Source organism: Astatotilapia calliptera, chromosome 1 (assembly GCF_964374335.1).
Source record: "Astatotilapia calliptera chromosome 1, fAstCal68.1, whole genome shotgun sequence".
NCBI classification, from domain to species: domain Eukaryota; kingdom Metazoa; phylum Chordata; class Actinopteri; order Cichliformes; family Cichlidae; genus Astatotilapia; species Astatotilapia calliptera.
In genome coordinates, this window is record NC_137422.1 from 29,632,266 (window position 1) to 29,659,417 (window position 27,152).

At 40.7% G+C, this 27,152-nt stretch overlaps 1 protein-coding gene across 2 annotated transcripts in view; it reads left to right on the plus strand.

Annotated features, from left to right (window-relative positions):
* The first annotated feature begins 441 nt into the window (after window positions 1-441).
* sema4bb (sema domain, immunoglobulin domain (Ig), transmembrane domain (TM) and short cytoplasmic domain, (semaphorin) 4Bb) overlaps window positions 442-27,152 on the plus strand; it is a 57,262-nt gene continuing 30,551 nt past the window's right edge. The window contains exons 1-2 of one of the 2 annotated variants that reach the window (XM_026172307.2): window positions 442-692; window positions 14,036-14,475. In XM_026172307.2, the coding sequence (XP_026028092.2) occupies window positions 14,355-14,475 (121 nt within the window). In that variant the 5' untranslated portion in view covers window positions 442-692; window positions 14,036-14,354. Of the gene's footprint in view, window positions 693-12,652; window positions 14,476-27,152 lie in introns of those variants that run through there. The other variant, XM_026172316.2, reaches the window with a different exon arrangement.

Here is a 27,152-nt window from a genome sequence, read left to right on the forward strand (position 1 = left end):
CAAAGTGTTAATCAAGTGGTCCACCCCCCATTCAGTTCATACACTACCTTGGTTTTTGTTTTGTTTTTGCTGGGAATTTTGTAATTATTCCTTTTTTAACTCCACGGATGTTTTGATGGTTTGGACTTGCCTTTAAGTCCTTATGTCATGTCTCACTCCAAAAATATCGTAATACCGGTACTTACAATATGTGTATATACAATATACATTAAACTGTCGATAGAACATTTTCCGCGTTTGGCAACGAATAATCCAGCTCTTTATAGTAAGATTTTGTTGCATTACACGTAAATATTAATTTTTTCCCGTAGTAATTGTAAACTACATGATCGCGGGGGCGGCTGTAACGCCTCTGACATCTTTCTCCCTTTGTTTCACCGGAGGTGATCGCACATGTGTGCTGCAGACTCCTGCTGAGCACTCAATGGTTGCAGGCAGTGTGCGTGTGCTGTGGGAGGAGCTAAAGTTTGGATGCATGAAAGCGACCAGCCTTTAGTTTGTAGTAGAGGAGGCTCGTCTTCACACGCACTGAGGATGGACTTCGCCTCACGGACGAGTTAATGGACTCAATAACCTACGCGTTAAAGCGCACTTTACTGCGGATTTAGAAGATACATCGATTTCGACAGTTGTTCCGGTGACCGTGAAGATTTCAGCTGTAACCGAGGTCTTTACACTGCAGCTCGTGGATGGTAAGGTCTTTTTGTGCCTTCCTCGTACTTTTTGTTGCCTGTCTCCACTTTAAACACCTTTAAGGAAAAGAAATGAGAGGCAGGGGGTAACAGTTTTTTAATGTTTTATTAGAGGAAAAAAATCTTTGCGGACATTTGTGGTCCGGGACACAAGTGTGAATTTTAATTGTTTAGTTTAAGTAGTTTATTGTAAGATGGGGTCCTTAAAGGCAACTGGGATTTTTAATGTAATGGTGTAGGTTACTGTTGCATTTTAATTATTATTGTTATTATTATTTCTGTCGCTTTAAAAATTAGTTTGCATGTTTTTCTACTTGGAGTTTACATTTTTTGTTGCTCATCACGGTGCTGATTCATGCCCTGCACATTTTCCCTGTTCATTCCTAAAGAGAATGCTCCAAATATTAATTACTTTTGATTTAAAAAAAAAAAAGAATTCTTTGCATTGCAGCTTTAGAAAGGGGTTTTTCGGATTGTTGTAAAAGAAGTATGTTGTATGTAGGTGTGGAGAGAGCCGCTGGACTTGGCCTCTTGTGTTTTCTGTCGCACATGTGGGTAAACAGCTGCTATTTCCATTTAACCCAATAAAACAACGAACCAGAAACCGTTCTGATGACCTGATTCTGCTTTGTTTTCACCAAACATCGGGCGAAAAGTGTTGCTTCTAAGTCTCGATCAGTCACTCATTTCTGTAAATACCACGTGGAGTCGTTTTGGAGTAGATTCTGTCCGGTTTTACACTTGCTTAATGACACCTTTCCTGTTATTCTCTTCCAAATAGCCACCTCCTCTTATCTCCTTTGGCATGTTGGAGACTGTGTTGACATACCTCCTGTATCACTTTGCATTTCTATGAACCAGACACCGTTTGACCGCAGATAAAGCATCCCATTTCCTCTGTTTTTGGTAGGGATTTCTTAGAAAAGGCGTTTTTTTTTTTTTTTTTAATTTATCCTGAACTGCTGGATCAGATCTGGTGGTTATGATGCATGTGAGAGCAAACGACTTTCAGAGTTTAGATATTACTGATATGATTTACCAGAGTAAGACTGTAAATGACCAGTGGAGCAGTTTTCCCTTCAGGGCTGTGCTGTTCTTCGTCTCTGTGTGATATTGTATCAAGAGCTAACACTGATGGGCTCTAGCGTTTATACTGTAAACAAACTGAAGAAACGTTCCCTCTAGGAGCACATGCAGCAGCATCATAATGTGTGCTTCCCATCTTATCCTCTGTGTCTTACTCTGAAACGCATAGACACTCATGCATAAGCAGACCCCCACCCACACGTTTAAACAATCAAAACACACACACACACTCTCCACCCAGCACTCCACCCACTATAACAACTTCAGAGGAATGGTCAGCATGTGGAGAGGTTGTGGTAAACGAGTGGGAGGGCAAGTGGAGACCCAGGAGAGGAGACACTCTGTTGCTTTTAACCCTCAGAAGGTTAGTGATGTTCCATATCATGACTAGAGGGATTCGATTTGTTCAGGGCAAACTGATGGGAACTTGCGTGTTGAGAGGCCCCAGATGTGGGAACACAGTCATTTTGCTGGGCCGAAGCCAGATCGCACCCAGCGACAGGGCAGACGTTAAGCCAGCCATTGCTGCCTTTTCATCAGCCCAGTTAAGTTTGTGCAGAAGACAGAAAAGAGTTTCTCTGTCCTAAACATAAATTTGTTTAATGTGCATGGTTTGCTTTGCTGATGTTTTGCCACGTAAACATTTGGCAGTAACAGCACCTCCCTTTGAGGAATTTGTGAGAATTCTTTCAGTGTTAATGCTACACAAACTGTGAAAAGTCACACTGTGCTTTTGCACATTGGTGATAAGTTCACATTTCTTTTTAATGGTTCACATTTGCATTCACTAAAACTTGGCTCTAGACCTTTTTGCTGACTTTATCGCTGTGTCCTTGCATAGCTTCGCCTGCCATTTGCAAGGCCATTCATATTCAGTGTGACCTGCAGGTCGTGTAGAAAGGCTGGCCAGGCCCTGCAGGGGTATTCAATGTTGGGTCAAAAGAAGACTATGAATGCAGGTGACACTTCTGAGGCTTTTTCTGATGAGCCAGAAATTCTTCAGCAAATTGGATTTTCTTCATTTATTGCTGCTTTATACTCTGGCATTGCTTTCATAAACAAATCTGGTTTTGATGGTAAAAACATGTGTTCTATCTGCATTTCACTAATTCAAGTCAGACTGCTGTCATGCCTGTTCATCTATCACATGGAGCTGGAGAATTAAAGAGATTTGTACCACTACTGACAAATGCTTCAGGTACTTGCTTAAGTCTCATGGCATTTATTATATTTGGTGTTTTTCCACTGTTTATCTTGAAGATCAAACATAGCAGACAGTGCGAATGAAGCCTCTTGAGGTCGATATAGTCCTGTAACATTTCCGTAGCAAGTCTTTGATAATTCTGTAGATGTAATCCAAGTTTGTGCTCACGCTTCTGTTATAAAACTGAGCAGTTGCAGACCCCTGTTGAACTCTGTTTGGGGGCAGAATTGCAAAAACATGTTGGATAATACATGTCGAGCTACTCAGGTTTATTTTGAAGGACGGTTTATACCACTTGGCTGCATCTGTCTGACAAGTTCATCAGAAGTGCTCTCTGACTTCCACGAGGGTTTAACTAAGGTAGCTGTCTTTGAATGGAAACATGTTATGTAACGTGGAGCTCTCCTCCAGAGACAAATGAACGTCTTCTGCATTTTTCTTCTCTTATTTTGAAAGAAGTGTGGAGAAAAATATAAACAGTGACTTTGTAATGGAAAACAGACTTACGATGTGCCTGGAATGCTGAGATCCAGTATTTATTTATATAGTAAATTACCAGAGACCCATATTATTAGGTTATTTAAACCTCGCCTTTTCCTAAATAATGAAAAAGTGCTGTGCACTCAATAAGGAAGAAAACTCCTTTATGTGAGGACCTTTATGACCGGTATTGGTAGGTGTAAAGTGGCACAATAGGAGGAGGGGAATTGTACCATTTTGTTTTGTTTTTCTTTGTATAAGCTGTTTTTGTTTTATTTCCCGTGTTTGGATTCTTGCTTCTTTTTTTTCCCCCTCACAGGAAACTGGCACGGTTTGCCATGGTTTTCAGGGTTTTCCATGAGGTCATAGCACCTGATACCAAATACTTTTTTTCAGTACCTGCTCCCCCGGTGTTCCAAGTGATCCAAACAGGTACTAAAATGTGGCGTCTTCGGTCTGCATGCCACCGATTGACTGGTCAGTAGCATCATTCCATGAGTCATGAGAGCGTCTTGTTCACAAAAGTTAAAACTGCCATTTTTGAAACCCAGCAACGACACATGCTTACTGCTTGCTATATCGATATACTCCAGTAGGAAATGGACCCCCTTCGTGGAACAGAAAGCCAAGGTTAACCATGAAGTTATCAGGATAACAGAAGATCCTTCTGTTGTGTACAGGCCTCTTGTTTCAACAGGTGGTGGTTACACACAAACACATACAGCAGTGCAGCAAAGGCAGTAAACATGGAGGAGCATAAAGAAACATCAACTAATGTAAACAGTGCTGGATTTAAAATATGTGCAGTATTTCTCAGATTAATGTTTCCAAACAGAAAGAAAATCTGACATGCTTTTTGTACCATAATGGGCAGAATTTGGCAGATGGTGCTCAATAAATTCACTTTAAGTGAAAAGTTAAACAAATTGGCCTACTAGTTCTTTTATGATTATAAACGTTATCTTAATGTGCTGTACAGGGCTTTGCTGTTGTTAAATTAAGATATTCAGGAGTTTTAATTTTGTTTTGAGTGGTATTAAATGGCGTTATAATGATCATTATTATTCTAGTAGTAGCCTTGTGAAAGGCAGAGGGAGGTTGTTGCAGTAAGTCCAATGACTAAATTGAGGCTAAAGAAAATATTAATGATGTCAGGATTTTATTTATTTTTTTCCCAGGCCTTCACTCCCCAGCCAAGCAATTTTTGTACACTCTTTAATTAAGAATTGATTTTGCCATTTTGTTAGCAGTCTTTTAGATCGTTTCCAATTATTTCCCTATAAATGATTATTGAACTCCAAATGCATTATGATATCATTCCCTTATTTGTTCCAAGTCTCCACTATTATCAGTAGGACCGTTGCCCAGAGGGACAGAACTGTTGACCTTTTACTTCCTTTATTGGCTACAACTGCTGGCAAAGACAAAGACAGAGCTCACGCCTGACGGTAAACAAAGCAGTACTGCTTCGGTTGTTCTTTTTGAAGTCCAGATGTTTGCTGAGAGTCAACAGCCAACTGCCTTGAAGCGGCCAACCTGACAAATGACTCGGACAAACTGTGTCATGTTTCCACTTGGAATGAGTAATGAGAACAGTTTTGTGGTCAAGCCTTTTGGTCACGGTCATCGAAGTTCTTACCTGAGCACGCTGAAGTGAGTTTGGGTCTGACGAGGTGAAGTGGAGCCTGAAACAGAATATAGTCATCTGATATGCTTTTAAATCCTATTGCTCTGCTTGTCAAATCATGTAAGGAAATGAGTCCTCACATCGGTTTAACTACGGGGATTAATCGTGCACCGCACTCCCCCACCACCACTTTGACGTGTAAGTCATGAGATGAATAGCCCAGTATGGATAGCCAATCCTTTGGATTTGATGGTGTAATTAGCAGATGAACTGTGATGCTAATACAGCATGGTCCAGACCTCAGAAAGGCCTCTGTTGTGCAATTGCATGACTCTAAACTTTCAACTCTCCTTTGTGACACCACAGAGTTTGTTCACAGTCTTGCCTGACATCGTCATCGACCCAGCAGATGAATAAGATGCTGTGGTCCGTCGTGGCCATGGGCAACTTTCACAGCACCAGTGTGCCTCACATATCTGGGCTGCAAAATCAGAGGGAGGCCACAGGCACTGGAAAACAATTGAAAGGATTTTTCCCCTCACTGCTAATGTTTTCGGACAATCATTAAACTTGGTTCTGTCAACTAAGCAGTCAAGAGCCCCAAGCAAGTAGGAACGTAAAATTCTTTCTCTGTTTTTGTGGTTCAGTCTTCCAGGCCACACTGTTAGTCTGTAATCGTGAGGATTTCCTGATTAATCAGCACACCATATTAGTCTAAATGGGTCATTAGGGTAAAGTGTGGTGAGCTTTTCAACACAGAAGCACACAATAAACACTTTGTAGTTTAGTGGACTGAAGGGGGAAAATTGCTATTCAATTTTTATCATCATAAGAGCTCCATGTCTCCAAATTTTTCTGTAGTTTCTGTATTGGGACTGTGTCAAGAGAGAGAAATTATGCCTCCTATCACACTGCGCTCTGACTGACGCACGGCTCATTATTGACGCTTTGCAAGTTTTTCAAGAACTGATCTCCCACCGTTCCCCGTCAAGCTTGAATAATTTCAGGGAAGGGCAAGTCTGTATCAGAGGGAATAAGGTGACCCTTACTCTCCTTTAAGCACTTATCTCCTCTGCCAGTTCTGCTTCACTCACTCGTTTGAAATGATAATTGCCACTTCCTGCATGGCAAAGCTGAGCAGTATGTACACTAATGTAAAAAGGGTGTTTGAATATTCCTCAGAGCCAATTCTAGCTTTGGATCAGACTTGAAGCGTTGTCACATCATGGTGTAATTTCAACACTTTGTGGCTGTAGCATGTTGGAATAAATGTCACAGAAAGACAATTCCAGTAAGTAGCCTCATAGATGCCACTCAGGGATGTAAAATCACTGGGTTCCTGCATTTCAATGAATGCCTTTGACTTTGACGCACAGACGTGATGGGATCATGGAAACGGAGCACGTACTGTAGTTAAACAATTAGCACACATCTCGCTGGTAGCTTAAGGTCATGCAAAGCCAATTAAGGCACATTCAGTACTCAGCCTGGTACCTGATTAACATATGAGAAGGAGGTGTGGCACATAGAACTGGATGAACTGCTGAGTGCATGTATAAGATTCAAACGAACACCAACCAATCATGTTACACTGGAACACTGCTTCAGTTCTCTGGTAGCTGTTACTACTTTAAAACAACCTGTTTAGGGACATTTTACTGTGGGGAATACATCAGGCATGGTTGCGTCGCTTGACTTCTGGAGTTCTTTACATACACTAAAGACAAAGCTTGCAGTTTCACCAGATGCATCCAAAAAAGCAGGTTTCTGCTCTGCATCGCTTTAAAAAAAAGTTTTGTTTTGTGTTTGCTATTGGTAGACCAGGTGCTTCACATCTGAAATGCTCTTAGGTAGGTTGAAGCTGTGCAGAGCGTGGAGCAAAACTAAAGATGAAAAACACACCAAAAGATCTTTTAAGTGCCTGGATGCTGACCTGGAGCCTCTTGCAGGTTTTCTGTGGTTTCTTATGCCATGAGATTGGTAGTCGGGGGAGACCTTCATGGACAACACTTATGTTGAGCCATCCTGCTGAAACTAGATCAGATTGGTATCTAGCAAGGAAGCCAGGTAAATGCCTCCAAGCATTTCCTTTGTATGCGGGGTGGAGCACAGTGGGGGAGGCGGATACGATCGGGGACTGTTGCAACAATGTTTAAATGGTTAACATGACATGAATATCAAGACTCGATGGTTTTAAAGTTGTTCCTGGTTAGATTCTTTTACAAATAACCGGCGATCTATACATGCCTTCTTGGTCATAAACTGTCAGATACATTGGTACTACTCTTTACCTCGAACAAGAGATGTCTGTCATAAATGCTTACTAGTCTTATTAATGCTGTCATTTATAATTTATTATGGGTAGGATTTTGCTGAACTCATTGCCTCTGTGTGTTAATTGTCAAAGCAGATTAAAAAATTGTGGACATTTGGATTTATCGGAGAAGTAGTATATTGCGCTTTCAGTAAGTCCGCTTTGTGTCTGCTACGCTGAAAAGGAGCTTTGATCTAAATTCATTTCTATGCAGTGGCAGTTTGAACCATGAGTGAGTGAGTATTTGGGGGTTTATTGAAAGTGACTGGGTTATGAACTGAAGACCAGGACTTGCTGTTTGGTCACAGGCAAATTTTCTTCACAGCGAATGCCTAATTTGCTTAGTTTTTCCAGTAATTTTATCATTTGAAAGTCATTAAAAATCCTTTTGTATCTGAATCCAGAAGGGAGATACCACAGCAGGATGCATTACAGCCAGTCATCAACACAAAGATGATTCTGTGAATAATTAATAACTCATGCAGGGAAAAGTCATCTTCCTTGTATCAGTCTGGGATCACACATATGAATAAGTAATTGAGTACTTAATTGAGTTTCAGTTCTCAGAGAGTTCCACATTAGTGTCTGATGATTCCCAGTACAGGGCACAGGTAGTGGATTACAGCTCACAAGTCAGTATTGCTTCTTAGATTTCCCTCTTCTTTGCTTTTTCAAACTTTGTGTTTGTATCAAACTGCTTGGTCTGAAATCTGTGAAGCAATTTTTCGAGATGGATGTCGACCATTTGTGGATATTTGCATAAAGAAAATGGAAAAAGTTATAGTAAATGAACAGGTCCTGATAAGCAGTCATATCTGATTTTTGAACCGTTTGTACAAATTTGGCTCTTTCAGAGGAAGTTTGCCTTTAGGCACCAGGATTCCCAGTTCACAGCTGCTCCATATTAAAGACCAAAACGTTGGAGCATGCATAAAGGTTTTCATTTCATTCCAGGTTAAAATCTCTTCTGTGTGCAGACACCGAGGTCTCCATTTGGTTTCAGAGCCAAGAAAAAAATTCACATTACCTGCAGGGTAGAAATGATATTGGAGAGGCAGTAGAACATTTTGTGTTCATGTTTTTCTTTTTCTCTTTTATCTTCTGTTGAATAAATAAGTGAAAGCAGAGAGGAAGCCTGCTTATTGATGGCCTTCATTGATGCACTTTTGTATTTATATTTTATTACTTTATGCTTTTGAGAATATTTACTTTCAGTCCACTTTCAATTCCCTGATCTAGAGGAAGTTCCTTTCAAGAAGCAAAGACAAAAATATTTTGATGGAAAAATGTTTTTTTTCTTTTTTTTTTTTTGTTTTGTTTTTTTCAAAGCCTGCATTGTTGAGTTATGAGGAGGTTGTCCATATATAAACCACTCAAAGGCTTCTGAGAGAGGATATCCTGAAGATTTCTCTGATAGAAGTAGCTAGGAAAGAAAGAAGCCAATTTAGCACTACTGTAGAGGCACTCAAGATTTTAGCCAAATTTGAGTGTGGACTTCCTGTTTTTAAAAGTCCACCTCGTTTGAGTATGTTATCAGCATGGTGATGATCAGAACCCTTTTTGAGATGGGTTGAATTTGCGTAGGATAATACGCTTGTCTCTCTTTTTTCTTTTTGTTTTTAATAAAAAGTAATTGTAGCTTAAGAGTGATATCTACATGCGAGTTTGCAATTAATGACATCATCGCAGTTGTCTACACATCTCTGTTGTCTGACATCTTTATCCCTGAGCTCCCTCATCCAGACATGCTGACTCATGCTTAACCGTCATGTAAACTCACAGAGTCACTGTGATGATGAATTCACTAGTGCTCTGCCAGCTTAGCAAACAATTGGTGCTGTCTCAACTGCTGCACGGGGTGCTTATGGTTTATTTTTAACCCAGTCGTGATTTATTTAGCGCACTCCCTTCTTGGTGTGGGAGAAGTCTGCTCACCTGAAAGTTTTCCTTCTACTACCCACAGTCCCATTCCCTGGTGGACAGAGTAAGCGTTAACGTTTCACCTAATGTTCCTGCAAAGTACAGCATGCAATGTTTTACCTCACGGATATTTGAAAAGTAGTTCACCTTTTACCCCTGATTCATTAAGATTCAGAAAGGTTAAAGTTAGTTTAACCTATTAACTATTTATCTGATGACGTGTTCTTTAAAAACAAAGTAAATATTGCCGGTATGTCTAGCAAGGTGGGTTGAAAAAAATGATTTGGAGTCCATGCCATTGATTTGGGTGGGGAAAAAAATGTACCTCCCTCAGCGATCTTGATTTTTGCAATAATTATGCATTGCGCACCCAAGAAAGCAGGCTGCTAGTCTGAGTTATGATGACAGACATAGTAAGGAGTCTCTGCCTTGTCAGTCGCCTACTGAGGCCTTCTTTGCCGAAGATGATAGCTCCACAAATCTTTTGTAAATAGTAATTTAAACCCAAGAGGCCACATTAAACATTAACGTTAACATTTATTTGATTTAAACATTGCTGTCCTTTTTTGTTACTGGAAGAAGTCATTACATCATTTTGGATACAGTTCCCCAAAGTCACCCTTAAATCTGGCCTGACGGACACAGATAAGATTTGATGGCAACTTGTGCAATTAAAAATGCTTTTCTAGTTCCCTTTCACTTAGATGTGCTCATGATACTGTTAATGGATTGGACCGCAGCCTAATCTACCCTCATGTCAAACTCAGTCATACTGCTCTCATCACAAGGTCCTGCCTGGCTGCTGATTATCTCCATAAGTGCCTCATTTTGTGCCAAAGACCAAATGTGAGACAAGTCACTTTGCAGAGAAGAGTTATTGAGAATTCGTAGCCTAGCACAAAGCCCAGTCTTTTAATCAAAAGCTAGCCAAATGGTTAGCATTCATGCTGCTACCTTTCCAATGAACTCGACATGACCTGACGGAGTGTATCGCCCAATGTGTCTTTCACATCCTTTTGCCATATGAACAGATGCAGGAATTAATAGGGAGCCTCGAGGGAGGTTCAGAAGGTTAATGAATCTGTAGCTTTAAGCAATATGGCACCAGATTCACCCTTCACAGATACAAGGAGCAGCAGACCCTCGCCTGCATGAGCAGATGGGTCCAGTGGCATTGAGTATAGTTGCTCACTTTTACTGTAGCAGCTCTGGTTGAATAGAATTCTAATTCTATAAATCCTATAATTGTTACCTCTAATTAGATCACTTTCTTTGGTCGAGCACTTGCTGTCAAATATGATTTAATGCTTATTAATATTTAGTACTTTTTTCCTTCAGACCCTTGTTGCATTGCTTTTGAGATTGGATTAGGACACTGCATGAGTACTTTGACTAAAATGCATTTACGTATGATGGGGTCTTTTTAAAATCTGAAAGAAAAGAGGATGAATGCAGTATTACATCAGTTTACTTGGCCTTCGTGCCCTTGTTAAGGCTGAACAGATCTGCCTGAGGCCTGCAAAGTGTCCATCTAGTGCTCCTCAGGCACCGGGCCCAGTTATATGAACATTTATGAGTCATCATGTGTCTTGGATTCCCCAGATACCTTGTTTCCTATTCAGGTGCATGGGCCTCTTGCTATTGGCATAGTTTTGTCAAAAAAGACAAAACAAACTTTTTTCTCTTTTTTTTTTGAGGCCAATATTTCTGTAAGGAGGCAGATGAGTAAACTGTAAGTAAATGTGTTTTTGTTTTAGTTTTTTGGCTTAATTCTTTGGTAGAAGTCACGACTAGGTGTGCATGTGATAGGTCTGAATGTTTTTGCTGTAATTAAGCAAACACGATTGTGTAAAATGTTTTCTGAACCAATTAAATTGGAACCAAATTACTCATGACTGAAATTTTGGTGAAATTTTTGGTGGGCATCAGCTACATTTTTGAGGTGGTAAAAGGTCAATTTAAGTGTGTTGAGATATTTCTTCATGCATTACTGCCCTAAAGAGTTTGATGAATTAGGAAGCTTTTAAGCCGAGTGGCAGGAAACACTTCTAACAGCACGCCTCTCTTTTCATTAAAATTTAAAACACTTGCAGTTACATAAGGATGTGCCCTGGGAACATGGAGGCTTGAGGTGTGCAAGAGATGCTGGGCAGCCAAGCTTGTTGTCCCAGCAGGCATGAGAGGGACCACCGGAGGCAAAAGGAAATGTTAGAGTACCGTGGGTGGATGTTTCAGCCCACAGTGACTCAGCTAGCTTCAGTGGAGCAGCAAGAACCACAGCAGGCCTGGCAGTGAAGTGAAGAGTGACACAGACCTATTAGTTGGATGCTGCAGACCCCGGGGAGGGGAGACCAGGGTGTGACACTGAGATACAGATGTATTCAAGTCAGCTCCCCACTCTTCAGACTGGGCAGGTAGCAGAGTATGTTAAAAAGTATTATTCAGGCTGCTCAAAAGTTTAAAATGGTACTTTCCAGCTGGGCCCTACCTCCGCAGATGCCCAGGAGCTACTTATTGTCCCACGCTCATCTTGGTCTGCTGTATTTATTGGCTGTCATAAATATTTGCATGAGGTCTTCAGGGAGTTCCTTCAATGATGCGAGAGACGCCATGTGCTCTGCAGTGTTTACTTTCTAAACCTAACCACCTCTGTGGGTTCTTCAGGGAGGCATCTAGCACTGCCGGGCAATAAGGAGTAGGGAGTTATATCAAACACGAGGGCTTTACTGAGCTCACTGAACGGAGGCATCTGTACTCCGGTCAGGATATTGGTGAATTCATAAGAATCAAGTAATAGTTTGCACTCTGGTTTAGGTCTGAAAACTCTGGCAAATATATGATCTACAGCTGTTTTGGGTGCACAACAGGCATGTGGTATTGCTGTAAGGAGTCAGTAAGGCCATCACTTGGACCAAGATTGAAATATATTGCAAGCGTGCATACCCCACCTCAGACAGGGTTGTAATAACTTTGGTGATCCCCTGGACTTTCAACTCGCATCATCACTGGGTCAAAATTTTTAGAAAAGATCATTTGTTTCGGCCATAGCGCTTCTATTTTTGTGTTAATTTGAAATTGCAGTATACTGCGTACAAAACTGGTTATTTTGATTTAACAAGTTAAACCAAACAGGAGTCACTGAATGTGCTTTATAATTTAATACCTCTTTAATACTTCTCCAGGCTTACAAAAACAGTCTAGGCTCTTAGTTTTGTTTTTTGTTTTTTTCACAGCTCTTTTTGATTCAGTATCTGTTCTCTCATGACATTGCTTTTGGTGAAAGAAATGCTTTGTTATCAGTGAAAAAACTCATAAAAAGGTGCCACCTGTGTTCAGTTTCAAATGGTAAACAAGCAAAGTGTCAACTAGATAGTAAACTGAGAGAGAGCTTAAAAGCCATCTTCCTCAGGTTTTGTTGGAGACCAACATGAAGGTGCTAATCACAAATATCCTTTCTTCTACGCAGGTTGGCGTCCACATTCTGGACAGGTGGCTTCGGATGGTTAAGTGTTAGTTTTGTCTGACGCAGCTATTGTAAAGCTGCTCATTTCCTGCTTTAAAGTATTGCACTGGTCATTTACTTAATTTCTACCTTGCTCATATACTATTTTATTTCACAGGAAAAGAGGGGCTTTTTTTCTCGTGGCTACAGCTCCGGTTCATCATAACCTCTTTGAACCAGCAGGCAGTAATTAATAAAAATAGACCATGACTGTAATAGACCACTGTTTCTGTCACTGGCTAGCAAAGGCAGAAATGTGTCAACACCTAGTTGCAATAAACGTGACCTCAAAGAAAACATAATGCATCTTCATATTTGAAGGTTTGGGCTCGTGTCAACAATTTGTGTTTTCCTCAAACAAGCAAAAATAAATTATGACAGGTTTGATAGCTGTTGATGTTGTTTCAAAAAACTCAGAGGGTTGAAACAAATGGGCTGGTGCTTACTTTAAGTGCTTTTCAATAAAACTGACAGCCCACTAAACACAAAAATACCAGTATAGATTTACATAACATGCTTCTGATCTGTATACTCACACAAAGCAAATAAAAGCTGTTCATTGCACCTTCTTGTGACAAATTACCGGGTTGTCTTGGGAGTCACTGTTCTTTTATTTCCCCACATAGCCACAAAATTGGAGCCAGACTCCCGTATTATCTTCTAGGGGGATCTCTCACCGATTTGTTGACAGCATAATTAAATACAGAGATTAAAAAAAATGTAGTAGGCGTTTCGTCTTTCAAACAGCAAATTGGATATTCACTTAGGCTTAAGTTTGTGAAACCCTTCAAGCTACCAGATGATGAGTATTTTCATTTTAGCTGGTTAGAGCGCTGAATGATCTGTTTTGCTGAGTTTTCTTTGTGGTGGGAAAATAACTAAAACAAAAGGTTGTTTGTTCACTATTGAAAGCTGAGGGGCAGATGGATGTGGAAGGTCATTTTTGGGTGATGCCGTTGTTGCTGGCAAAACTAATGAACACTCCTCTCAAATAACAGCTGTTTGAATTAAAATACACAGCATCCTCTAGAATGAGCCGCTGCTTGAATGTATTAGTCCTTTTGCGTTTGTAGTTTATGGTTATAGCGTCAGAAGCTGGATAAGGATCTGTTATTCCAGCTTGTGTTTCATCTTTTTTTTTCTTTTTTTTTTTTTAAAACTGTTGTTGGAACGCACATAAAGAAAAAACTTCTCTCTCTCCTTTCCACAGATCCAAGATGACTTTAACTAAGTGGAGTCTGGTTGGAGCTTAGCACTGATCAACCGCAGAGCACTATGAGAAGATGAAATCCAGCAGCCTTTAATCCAGAAAGGATTCCCCTTCTCTAGACTAAGAGGCTACAAACTGTATGTAAAGACCACTGGGAATACAAGACTCGAATCAAGGACACAATCCACCCCCCTCTGACTTGCAGGAAGATGGGAGTGAGAAAATAACCCTCTGTGGCATCAATAGGAGTTTAATGTGTTCCAAGGAATCTTAAAACAAACCTTGTACATCCGTGTTCATCTTAGACAAGCAGGCAACCATGTGGACATTAACTGGGACTGTCCACTGTCTTCCTGCTGCTGCACTGCTATTGGCTAGCTTTCTCCAGTCAGTGATCGCCACTGAGGAAGATGTCATACCTCGAATCAGTTTCCCATACAGTAAGTGTAATTTGTTTTCACTGATGACCAGTTGTGGCTTAACATTGTGGCTGTGAGTGAGTTTTGGCATTATTTCTCCAAAATCTACAGGTCTGTGCATATCACCGTAATGGTTTCCTTTTTTTACATCCTTTCATAAAGAAAACTACAACAACCAAATGTAAAGAGAAATTTTTAATATTACATGCAAATGACCCTGTCTTAAAAGCCTTTTTCTTAGAATGCTTAAAGTGGAAAAATGAAATGCAAATGCCACAACAATAAAGTATAAATATAATATTGCTTGTCTCTGTTTGCAGATCAAGCAAATAAAACATGAACAGAATTAAATAGAGGACTCGTTTCAGCACTGTGAACTCAGAGCAGTGCTTCTTTTTTTTTTCTTTTTTACTTGCTCCTACTTCATTACTGAGGTTTTATTATCCTCATTTTCAGCTCTATATTTTTATGCTTGTACTTCAGTAGGGTAGCTATGCATGATTCAGTTCAAATTAACCCTGATTTATCTTATTCTGGGGGCTTGGTACAGCTTCTCAATTTTAGTTTACTTCAGCTTTTTTCTAATTGCACCTCTGAAAGAACAGGTGAGTGTTGCTTCTGTGTGCGTGTGCATGTGCGTGTGTGAGATATTGTTTATTATTTGTATTTGTTAATATGTTTGTCTGAAACAGTCTCTCTTGTAAATAGGATATTGAGTAATTTTATGACAGGGTGTCTTAGCTGCTTTCAACAGGATATCAGAAGATGAGACACTGTTGTTGCAAAGGGATTGATGTCAGAATCAGAATCAGAATACTTTATTGATCCCTGGGGGAAATTATTTTTTGTTACAGTGCTCCATTTTAAACCACTATGGACAGCAACAATGTTTTAAACAATCATCATTTGTTACTAAGGGGCCCAAAGTGTGCCAGGATAAAGTCCTCCACACTATTACACAACTACCAACAACCTGAACCACTGATACGAGTTGGGACAGATTCATGCTTGTTTTTGTTTTTTTTAATACCAATTTTTGACCCTACCATCCGAATGTTGCAACAGAAATCGAGACTCATCGGATGAGGTGATGTTTTTCTGATGTTGGTGAGCGCATGTGAATTATAGCCTTAGTTTCCTGTTCTTAGCTGACAGAAGTGGCACCCTGTGTTGGCTTCTGCTGCTTCAAGGTTCAATGTATTCAACGATGCTCTACTGCATGTTTTGGTTGTAAAAAGCCATTGCTTGAGTTACTGTGGCCTTCCTGTCAGCTGGAATCAGGCCTTTCTTCTTTGACCTATGGCATCAACAAGCCATTTTCACACAGAGCTGGCACTCATTGGGAACCAGCCAGTGAGTGCCAGAAATCTGCCCCATTAGTTGTAATTTCAGCAAATGATAAGCCACCACCTAGAAATGAGAAACCTCCTTTCATCTTTCTTCTGAACTTAAGGAGACAAAAATAGTGAATATTAAGTTGAGAATGCACAGCTGTTTCTACTGAAAACATTATGTGTTGAATATGTAACCAACATAGCGGTAGTAAATAAAGGGGGCAGGGCCAGTTTTTCACAGTGTAACATAATAAATATCAGTGATGAGCAAAAACAACATACACAGCTGCAACAAGTCTGCAGGGAAAGAGGCTGTGGAGCAGTGTGTGCATAGATACATGTACGAAACCACAAGTGACTACAGGCCCAGCCCAGAAACACATATGCCAACTTAAGGACAACCGCACTACAAACATCTCTGCATAGATACATGAAATTACAAGTTTTGTTCCCTGAGGGGGGTTTTTCATATTAGATGTCACTTCACACAAAATTTACTGTCTCTCTTGTGTTTTGTTTTCTTTTTTTTCCCCTCTTGGGCCTTGACAGAAAGACTGGGGGAAAATATGCATAACACGTGACTCTGCAGAGTGCAGAGCAAATGAAGTGCAACAATTTGGGGCCCAGTAGCTGCTCTGTAGCACATACAGTCTGGCATCATACCTTCAAAGGCACTTGGTTGCTCTGTGCTTTTTGCTTCTAATTGACCTTTTGCTAATGTGCGACTGAGTGAAACAATTTATGATACAAATATAAACTTAATGTGTCTCCTGGCAAAATCCACTGATTGAATGGGAGACCTTTTTGCACCCGACTTCATCATCGTATGTAATTACTCTGCACACACTGCCACACGTCCTATTATAACAACTGTGGATTAAGCTTCCATAATTTAAACACATGCCGCTGTTTTCCTGTATTTGCTCTGCCGACAGCTTTTTGGGAATTGATTGATGCATTATGGAAGCTTGTGACAAATGAGGTAGCTGTTTGGATGTGGCTCACAGGGGAAATTGACAGATTTTTTTTTTTTCTTCTCCCCCCTCCTCTCAGGAAAGTCCCACTAAACACATTTCAACATCCTGAATTAGAGCTGTTGAAATGTGCGGGTTTACATGACCAACAAGATGCTCCTTAAAATAAGCTTCTCGCTTCATTCGTTCATCGGTCTGTTCTCATCCAGGCAAATAGTTTAGTCAAACATTAACCACAGCATAAGTTCATAAAGGTTTAGAGGTATATTGGCTCCTTTAAGCACACCTGCCTGTATTTGAAGCCCCTCCCCCCAGAAGGTTTGTTTCCCTCCTCTTTAGCCACTTTAGTGAGCTGTCATCCTGTGATTCACATGCACCACCTCAAATTAGCATCTCTCATACCCAAGAACAACCTTTCACATCCTTGAGCCATTTAGCTTATTTCTCTAAGAGCTGAATAGACTAAATTGGCCCAAGGCTGGTTCCCAGCAAGTGAGTGTTTTGCAAACCACTGATGTTTCTTTCTACCCCCCTACTTTGCCTCACTCCACGCGGCATTCATCATCTTAAATTCATGTATTTTGACATGAACGATGAGTGATTGAGGTTGTCAGCTGGAGAGCATAAGTAGTAGTGTGAGAAAACTGTTTTTCAACTGACAATTTCGTGTAGAAAGTCTTATTTAAAAGTCACTGGCACTGATTATAAGCTCTTTAATGAGACAACAGCTTTGCACAAACACTAGCATGCTTCATATATAAACTAACCTTTGTTTGACCTCCACCACTGCTGCAAAACATGTAAAGCAGGTCACCTCTTTAAATAGCCGTTTCTGATTGGCATTGTCTGTAAGAAAAGGGGACCCGGCCTGTTTTCTGGAGAGAGCACCCTTGCCCTCTTCCTTGAAAAGCATCCCTCTTCCTTTTTGTCCTCCTTCCCTCTCTCCTCATCCTTCCTTCTCTCCTAATGAGCAAGCTAATCTCTCATGTGTAGTGAGTAGGGGTTTTTGTGGTTGCTGCAAAGGGAGAGCTTGTCTGTTTTTCATTATGGTTCTTGAGCAGAGGCAGAGCAGCACAAAAGATCATGGGACTTGGAGCTGTAAGCAATGGTTAGGCATACAGCATGTATCCCTGTTAGTTATCAGAAGCTTCTCAGACAGTACTTTCTGAAGAGGTGCACTGAAGAGATGGATTCTTTTTGTTCTTTAATTTTCTTTTCTTTTCACTTTAATCAAGGAGACATTCGAGTTCAGACTTGAGTACGTTAACTACAGTGTTTGTCACACACTTACTTGGGCGAGCCACCCAACTAAATTCTATTTTGCAATCTTTGTCTTTTTTTTTTTTCTTTTGTTCCCCCACAATCCACTGACACAGTCTCTTCAGTACTGGACAAACTCCTCACTTTTATTTTTGGAAAGTTATCACTAACCAGCTAGGCCCACTGTCCAACATACTCTCAAGTTGACCATTATAGATTGCAGATGAGAAGGGTAGCATATCCAAAACCTTCAGCAGATGGAGAACTGCTTCAACTGACAGTAGGGCTGCCACGATTTGTCGACTAGTCACGATTACGTCGACTATCAAAATCGTCGACGACTGATTTAATAGTCGACGCGTCGTTTGAAGCTTTGTAAGATCACAAAAGACGCAGGAATAAGTGGCAGGATTTAAGAGTGTAATAACGGACTGAAACAGAAGATGGCAGCATTGCATGTACAAGGATGTCAGCTACCGTTAAACCCCGAAGAAGAAGAAGAAGAAGCAGCTGTGTCCCAGAATTCATAGCGCGGCCCAGCGCAGTTTCCAACAATGGCGGTAGCTAGTTAGTTTTAATATTACTCTTATTATTCTTTCTGGGTCACAAAATAAACGTTTAACATATTTTCAGGCGAGAATGTAGCTGTGTAAACCTCAAATATCTGCTCAGTTTATCAGGACACCACATATTTTCAAAAGCGCTCCGACGTTTTCGGAGACATCTGTTACCCACTAGCTCGTTAGCGAGCTGGGGGCTAGGCTCACTAGCGCCGTGAGAACACCGGACTCCCCGCAAATCGTTTTCAAACCCACCGCCGTCTTTCGCTACTCAGGTTAAATATATATGAGTCACTTAGATAACTTAAAATGTTATTGTTTGGCTTTTTTTTTTTTTTAGTATTTTATTTGTTCCTGAGTAAATCAGTTTGTCTGAGATTAAAGTTATAGTTTTTACACAGCTGAATAAACGTCAAGCAGACAACTGATTATCAGAAGTGTGAGATGCTCCAGAATATACTCCAGTGTCCTGTTATATTTTAGATAGCAAGGAGTTTATTAAACTTCACCGAAACAATCTGCAAATTTCATTAAAATTTAATAAACTATCATCTTGTCTTTATTTTTAGTTAGCACAGACCTTAAACACTTAAAGCTGTAAGCTAATGATAGTTATATAAGAGCAGATGCTGCTGGTGCAATAAGCTGTAGTTTTACGTCCAATGGATGATGATCTGATTAGTCGACTAATCGCAAAAATAATCGGTGACTAGTCGACTATCAAAATAATCGTTTGTGGCAGCCCTAACTGACAGTAGCCCCTTTTCCATTAGTACCCATTCGGATCGACTCGACTCGCCAAGGTTTTCAAGGTTTTCCAATAGGTGATAGTAGCCGGTACAAGGTGCTACAATAGTACCTACTCAACTGGACAGGTATTAAAATGTGATGTCGTAAGACTGCATGCCACCATTTGACTGGTCAGTGGAGTCACTCAATGAGTCATGAGAGCATCTTGTTCACAAAAATCAAATCTGCCATTTTTAAGACCCGGCAACGAGGGAAATGGTTAGGGAAAAAAAACAGTGCTGTGGTTCCCGAGTCTGACGAAAAGCGACAGACCAAGCAGCAGGTATATCATTGCCTCGACGTCCACCTTTGTTGTAGCATTTGTGTTGCATACTAATTGCGTCACGGGACGCTCAGCTGTGTTGCTGTGACAACAACGGCAAACATTAGGTGGGACACGATTGTAATGGAAAACTAGTCAATCCGAGTAGAGTTGTGACAAGTAGGACAGAGTAGGTACTAATGGAAAAGGGGCTTAAGTTGAGCTCACTAAGACTGCAGCAGAAGGGCTTTTGCCGCTGTGGAGACCGTAAAGTTTCCGTCCACAGGATGAGGAACTTGCTGGAGAGTAGTATCCACCTCTACATCCATTTTCTGCCACTTCTCTGCTTAGACCGCCACCCCTGAAAGCAGAGTTGCCTGGACCTCCCTCTCCCTGGCCACCTCTAGCTCTTCCAAGGGACATAGAGGCTTTCCTAGACCACAAAGTAATCCCCCCAGGGTGTTCTGGGCTTGTCGCCAGTAGGACACGCCCAAACCACATCAGCTGGCTTCTTTCAATGTAGAGGGGTAGCAGATCTACTCTGAGCCCCTCCCGAATGACCAAACGCTTCACCCTTTCTCTAATAGACCTTTTCCACTAGTACCTACTCAACTTAAAAGTACGGGGTTTCAGTTGTTTCTCATTACAATTGAGTACTAATGTGTGTAGACTTGTTATAGCAAATGACATCATTTGTATGCGACACAAACTGCACAACAGTGGAAGTTGAGATATGGTATTCTGCTGCTCGGTGCGTGGCTTTTTGTTAGACAAGGACCACGTTGGTTTTTTTTGTTTTTTATTTAGTCATTTACCTCATTGCCATGTTTCAAAATTGGTGGATTTTTGTGAGGAGCCACCCTCATGAGTCATCAAAATTTGTCACTGTCTGGCCACCGGTGGCATACAGTCCAACGCTTCATTTTTGGATCATTTCAGATTAAGTGGAAACCGTCTAAGTAGATACAACAAAAAGCACCCGGTACCAGGTCCTACAACCTAATTGAAAAAGCTTAAAATCCAAGTTGAGTTAAACTGAGCTGTGAAGGTACTAGGAGAGCTCCCATAAAGCTCCTTTTCCACAACACCCTACAAAGGAAGGTCGTTTCAGCCGCTTGCAACCACTGCTCATGGTTATAGATTAAAGTTGTAACGTAGATTGACTGGTAAATCAGCAGCGTTGCTGTCACACTCAGCTCTCTTTACCATAACAGACTGATATAGAATCCACATCACTACCAATCCATGCCAATGTTTGCATTTACTGCTTTACTCTACTCTGTTGTAAAGAAGTCCCCAGGATACTTGAACTGCTACCATTGGAGTAGCAATCTGCCTTGACCCGGAGTGGGCACATCACCTTCTTCTGGCACCAGACTTGGAGATGCTAATTCACATTCCTGTTATTTCACACTCGGATGCAGTTTGCTCCAATGCATGCTGAGGTCAGCTACTGATGAATCCAGAAGAAATCATCCGCAAAAGGCAGAGGTAATCCTGAGGTCACCAAACTGGTAACCATCTGCTGCTTGGCTGTGCCTAGAAAGTCTGTCCATAAAGGTTATGAACCAAGTCGGTAACAAAAGTATATGGTATCTTAAGATTGTGTGGTTGTGCTTGCTTTTGTGTCCATGTGTGCCCAAACACACCCTGTACCCCTACCGCCACCACAGTTTAATTATTTGGGGAACTAAATTGAATATCATCGTTTTAGTGCTGTTAATCATCTTCCTCTTGAATCAATAATTTAACCTTAAAGAAATATGCTTAGAGATGCTTGAAATGATTGCCTCATAGCAGTGTCTGTCTGTTAGGGATAATGCGACTGCAGAGAAAACATTGTAGCCTTACTCACACTGAAGGAAAAACGTGCTTTTACATTTGAGTGGATTTTTGTACAGATTGAACAAGCTCTCTAAATGCCAGATAATTGTGTTCTACATTAAGCACAGTACTTCAGTGGTGCGTTTTAATGTGATTAGGTGGTGATCGCCTCCCTCCACCCATTTCTTTGTTCCCTTTTTATTGCTGCTTTTTAGTTTCTAGTTGGTTTAAGGCACAAGACACAACACAGATGAGTTCAAATCAATTCTTGCTGCTATATTTAAATCTAATGTGTAAGTTTCCTACGATTCCTGAATGTTTTTTTACCTACAACGGGAAGATCTGCTTTTACTGTGATAATGTTAAGAGGGAATCTGGAAGAAAGGTTCTAAAACAAAAGATACATAATCAAGCTCTGAACACAAGTAGCATCTAGAGAGTCTGTCAGTTACTGCTTTCTGTCATTAGTGTTTTCATGTGCAGCAGTATAGACTGTGTAAAACGAAGGGCACAGATCAGATCAGCTTTAACACTTTTAGAGGAGCAAATGAAAATGCCCATTTAAGCCAAGCTACAGAGCATGCTGTGTATGCTCTGTGTACACAGTGTCCTTTCTTGTGTACGTTTGGTTTATGTTAGGCGAATATTGTCCGCTTTCTCTCATGCATGCTAATCCACTGACCTTGGCAGTGTGTGGATCGTGGTTCAAAAACAGAGGAGGGGCAGCAAGAAGGGGTGGGGCTGGGGGGCTGGGGGTGGTTGTTCAGAGCAAAGGCTGGTGAGGTTTTAGACATGCTCCAATGGCCACCTAAAACCCAGCAAGGACACGCCCACTGATCCTGAAAGAAAAGCGGTCTGTGGCTTCCAGCAGAGGTGGCACTCACAAGTGCCTGCATACAAAAACCATAACGGCCACAACAATGGAAGGTAATTGCAGCACATCAACCCTGTCTCTTTCAGATGTTTTAATGGACTCATCACTCGCACGGTCCAGAGAATGTACAGAAAAGTTTAAACTTTCAAATTTCGATTAGGAACATTTGATTTAAGGGAAATAGCAAGCAGCGCGAAATGATGGTCGTAGCGAATAATTTAGATGGACAGCAAGGAATGTGAGGTTAAAGAGTGTCATTAGGCAATTTTGGATTGCTGTGCTGGAGTGTACATTTGGTTAGCCTAATCACTATTAAAAAGTTAACAGCAGAGGTTCTGAGTTTTTCCATTGCTGTAACACAAAAAGGCTTTTTCTTGTTCGACTGTAACATGAAAAAGCTTTAATTTGGTTTCTGTGGCGCTGAATCTGCATTGTAGTGGACTTGTCTGAGAACAAATGGCTTTTGCACACACTTCTGTCAAAAAGGCATTCTTTCAAGAATTTATTTATTTATTTAAAACGAGAATGACAAAACAAACAAAAAGGAAAACCACTGGGGGAAATAAGACGCCCAACAACAATTTACTGCTCATTGTCCATGCATGACAATTTGCAGTAAAAACAACTCATTCCATAGGAAAAAATGGACAGACACAGCAAACGGTCCTGAAAATAAAACACAAAGACTAAATAGCTTGAAACAAACGGGATGTCATTTGTCTTTATACACGTTCTGCTTATTAATGAAAGGTTTTACATCTTTTGTAAACACTTGAGTTTTTCATGAGTTTTTCTTCCTAAACAACCGTTCCAGCTATTTGGCATTTGAGAAATGAAATGAAATAATGCCGTTCATTGTTTTCAAAATGTTTCTTTCAGGATTGCTACCTAGTAGAATGTAGACCCACCTTAAGGTAGGGCTGCACAATTAATTACATTTTAATCTTCATCACAATTTTATCACATGATATTGCATGTGATATTGGACCTCACAAATCACCATCTAATGCCAATCATGCACCGCATGGCTTGCAGTGTCTTACGAGTAACACTACGTTAAGACAAGTATTCACCAAAAATCAAAGGTCTTGCACAGCATAATGCAGAGAGCTCGTCCTCTGAAGCAGATCATCTGTTCGGAAATGCTTTGGATTTAGGGCAAGTGATGTTAACCAAGAACAAATCCTACGCAACAAGTAGAGTTGTGTCTGCACGGAAAGCAACACAACTGACTTATTAAAACGCACCACAAACTGCAGTGTGACGAATGCCTGAAGGCCATGAAATGTTTGGTTTACAAGAAATGACTTCAAATCGCAACTCCTTTAAACCTGCTGCATCACGAGGAGATTTACTTCTCTGCTGGCTCTATTGTTTACACTTGTGTCTGTAATGGTCTAACTGTACATAATGGCTAGCTCAGAGCAGGTTTGCCCTTCTCTAGCAGAGACCATGACTGTTTGACTTCCTATGGATTCTGCTGACGATGACTTGAAATTTGTGGAACTTCTGACATCTTTTCTTTTTTCTTTTTTTTTTCTTTTTTTTGTGCTTAAAGCCACTTGAATAGCAACACTTTTTTCCTCACTATTGAATTGCACATGTGTTCTGGTTGTTGGGTTTTTTTCCCTCTGGAAAAAAGTACTTTGAATAAATTGCATTAAAACCTGGTGTCCATATGGTGATATGATTATATGCCAGAACTGATTCATATAACAGCACCAACATTTCAGAATGCAGTGCACTTTATTAAAAAAAAAAAAAAAAAAGGTGTCTACTCTTGCACTTTTCAGGAAACTCTTTGGATTTTACCTTTCAGTTTAGGCTGTACTGAAATGGTTAAAAGCAGCCGTCTCATGTATCTTTCATTAGAAGTCTGAACTTTCCTGACTTGCTTCCAGTATTTAATGCACTCCATATGCATTTTACTCCTGCTATAGTGGATGTGTGTGGAAAAGAGACTCACGTGTGTCCTCCAGTGCAGTGTCTCACTGCATATCTTCTGTGTTTTCTGTGATAAAGTCACTTTTTTCTTTTTCTTTTTTTTCTCCTTTCTTTTAATAGTTTGCTTTTTTTAAAAAAAAAAAAAAAATCAGCCACTTTATCAGTCTTTAGGTTGTGATGCTTTTGAACCATGGCAGGTCAATGTAACCCTTATGCTCAAGTGTGGAGACTAGTGCAGCTGATCCTGAACTCACCAGGCTTCTGATATCAGCAGGGCTATTAGAAACAAACATGACGGTAGAAGAGCAAGAGGAAAAGCATGCAGCCCTTCATCCAAGGTGTGTCTGAGTGTGTGGGTGAAAAGCCATTAGTGTAAACCAGTGTGCTTGACCACTTCTCATCCTTGGTCACTATGTGGTGGATGAGTGGAGAGCATGAGACTCTGTGCGACTCCAGCCTGCTCTTCTCATCAAGAGCCTCTCCAGAGACATGCATGCACACATGTACACACTCACCAGGTTGTGTTTATGCTGTCGTAGCACTCTAAAAGACTTTCAGCACATGCCAGTCCTAAGTGTGTGTACTTTGTAAACTGAGAGCAGTTCCACTGGTGCCCATCAACATGTACTTTGATGGGATTCTAACTCCAGCAGAAACTAAGCTGTAAGTGTTGCAAGCCAGCTAGATTTGGACATTTGTGCTATGGACTTGCATGACTCTTTGTTCCCCCCCTATTCAAATCCAATTGGGTGGGTCATAGTTATCAAGCAATTCAGTTAGCACTCCCGTCTATAGAAGGGAGTGTAAGTGAACCTCTTTAGCACAAGCAAAAATGACAGTGGTTGGATTGATTACCATTACCTGTTTTTTGTTTTGTTTTTGTTTTTTTGTTTTCTTATTTCATTAAATATTTTAACAGCAATTACTTCGCCACAAATTTTTGTGTAGCTAATTAGCTCCTCCAAATATTAATGCAGTTCCCTAATTTTTCTCAGGACTTTTCATCAAGCATCAGTTCAGGATGTTAACTCTTCAGTGCCCTCCTGAAACACCTGGCAAATTGGCCTTCCCATTAGCCTCTTTTGTGCTTTAATGCTGGGCAATATGAAACATTTATACCTGCTTCACATCATATGAATCACATCAGCCTGTTACAGCTTTAAAATCTGTAGAATAGAGGTGGGCTTAATTCCCTCAATCACTGATACTACTGCGAGAAAGTCTCAGTATTGAATTCAGTGAATTCTTAAACAGATTCATCACACATTTTAGTTCTTGGCACATAAATACAGGGGTATGTGCATTTGTGCTACTGTTACATCTTGGCGTCACTTGTCTGCAATAGCAACTCTTAGCACTTGCGGAGATTTCACACCTATTGGAGTCTAAAACTAGTTTTCCCATCTGTTTCTTCAAATTATAGGAGCACTTGTTTTTGTTGAAACATTACATCGCTATGATAAGTATTACTTTTTCCTGTTGACACAGAGTAGCTAATGGCCCACCACCCACTTGTGCCATACAGAACTTGAACCAAATGTGCCCTTGGAGCTAAAGCAAGCAGGCAAACTGTAAACACTGCAGGAGTTTATTGTTAATATCTTAAATGTGGTGGTATTGCCCACCCCCACTAAAGAGGATGGAGGAGGAGTGTTTGAAAAGGCACCACACACGACAAGCACAGGCACGTCTGCTTTGAATTGAGTGAGGAAAATGATGCCAAATGTTTGTCTCCTCCTCTCTCCCTCTCTGAGTTTCAAGGTCTGTGTTTGAATAACTCACTCAGATACCTCATCATCAGGATTTTGTAAGCTTTCAGCTGTGATGGAACACTGCGCCACATCGCCTTGCTGGTCTGAGTGTTGGGCGGGCGCATGCCAGTTCTGAGTGCATCAGGATGACACCTAAGAGCCTTTAATTACAGGGCATGCTGTCTCTGTCAGCTCCTCTGCTTTTAGAGCCATGCTGTGCTTCATGCACTGACCTCATCCTTGTTACATATGTGTTGGACAGATGTTTTCTTCTTCAGCTGGTGAAGGAAGCTTTTTCAAGAATTGCATGGCTTGTAGGCTACACACATTTCAAACAAACATTCTGCCGTTGCACGGTTTTCTGTTGCTGCTCCGATGTATTTATGCACCTGTAACCATATGGCATTATTAACACTTTTTTTTTCTCCATTAAAAAAAAAAAAAAAAAAGCATAATCCTCACATGCAAACAAACACTGGACTTGCACACTGTCAGGCTCTGGTTATTATCTGCAAGGCCCAGCTGTCTCTCAGTATGACATGCACACACTCACACACACATTAAGACATGAGCAGACCAGACAGCATATTCACTCACACATCTACAAGTGCAGCAAAGCCGTTATTACAAACACCACAGTACAAGTAAGCCTCATGGCCTGGCTTTGTGGATACTGTAGAGTTCAGTACTGTCAGCTTTATTTCCCATCCAGTAAAGTCAATTTTTCTTTTTTCTTGACTTTTCATTTTAAAAGGAATATCTTTTAGACACTACTTGGATAAAGATGCTGTTTGCAAACCTGCCACATACACGTGACATTGAAGAAGTGCAGAACTGCAATATCTCCCAGAATTGGCGTCATGTTTCTTTAACGGAAACAGAATCTACTCGGATAGCCCTAGTCATTTTTATTTTCCTGTGGTGTTTCCCAGTTAGTACCCCCTGCTCCTCTAACACACTTTGTCTCCTCATCAGAGGTCCGACTGTGCAGACAAACTGTTTCTGTGCTGACTTGGCAGGTAAACTACAGCAGTAGAGATCAGATCGGAGCCGCTCTGCTTTTGGTTGCCAGTAGTCACCGGCGATGAAATAACATCACTTCGCCTAAGCATCGGGAGCAGCAGAG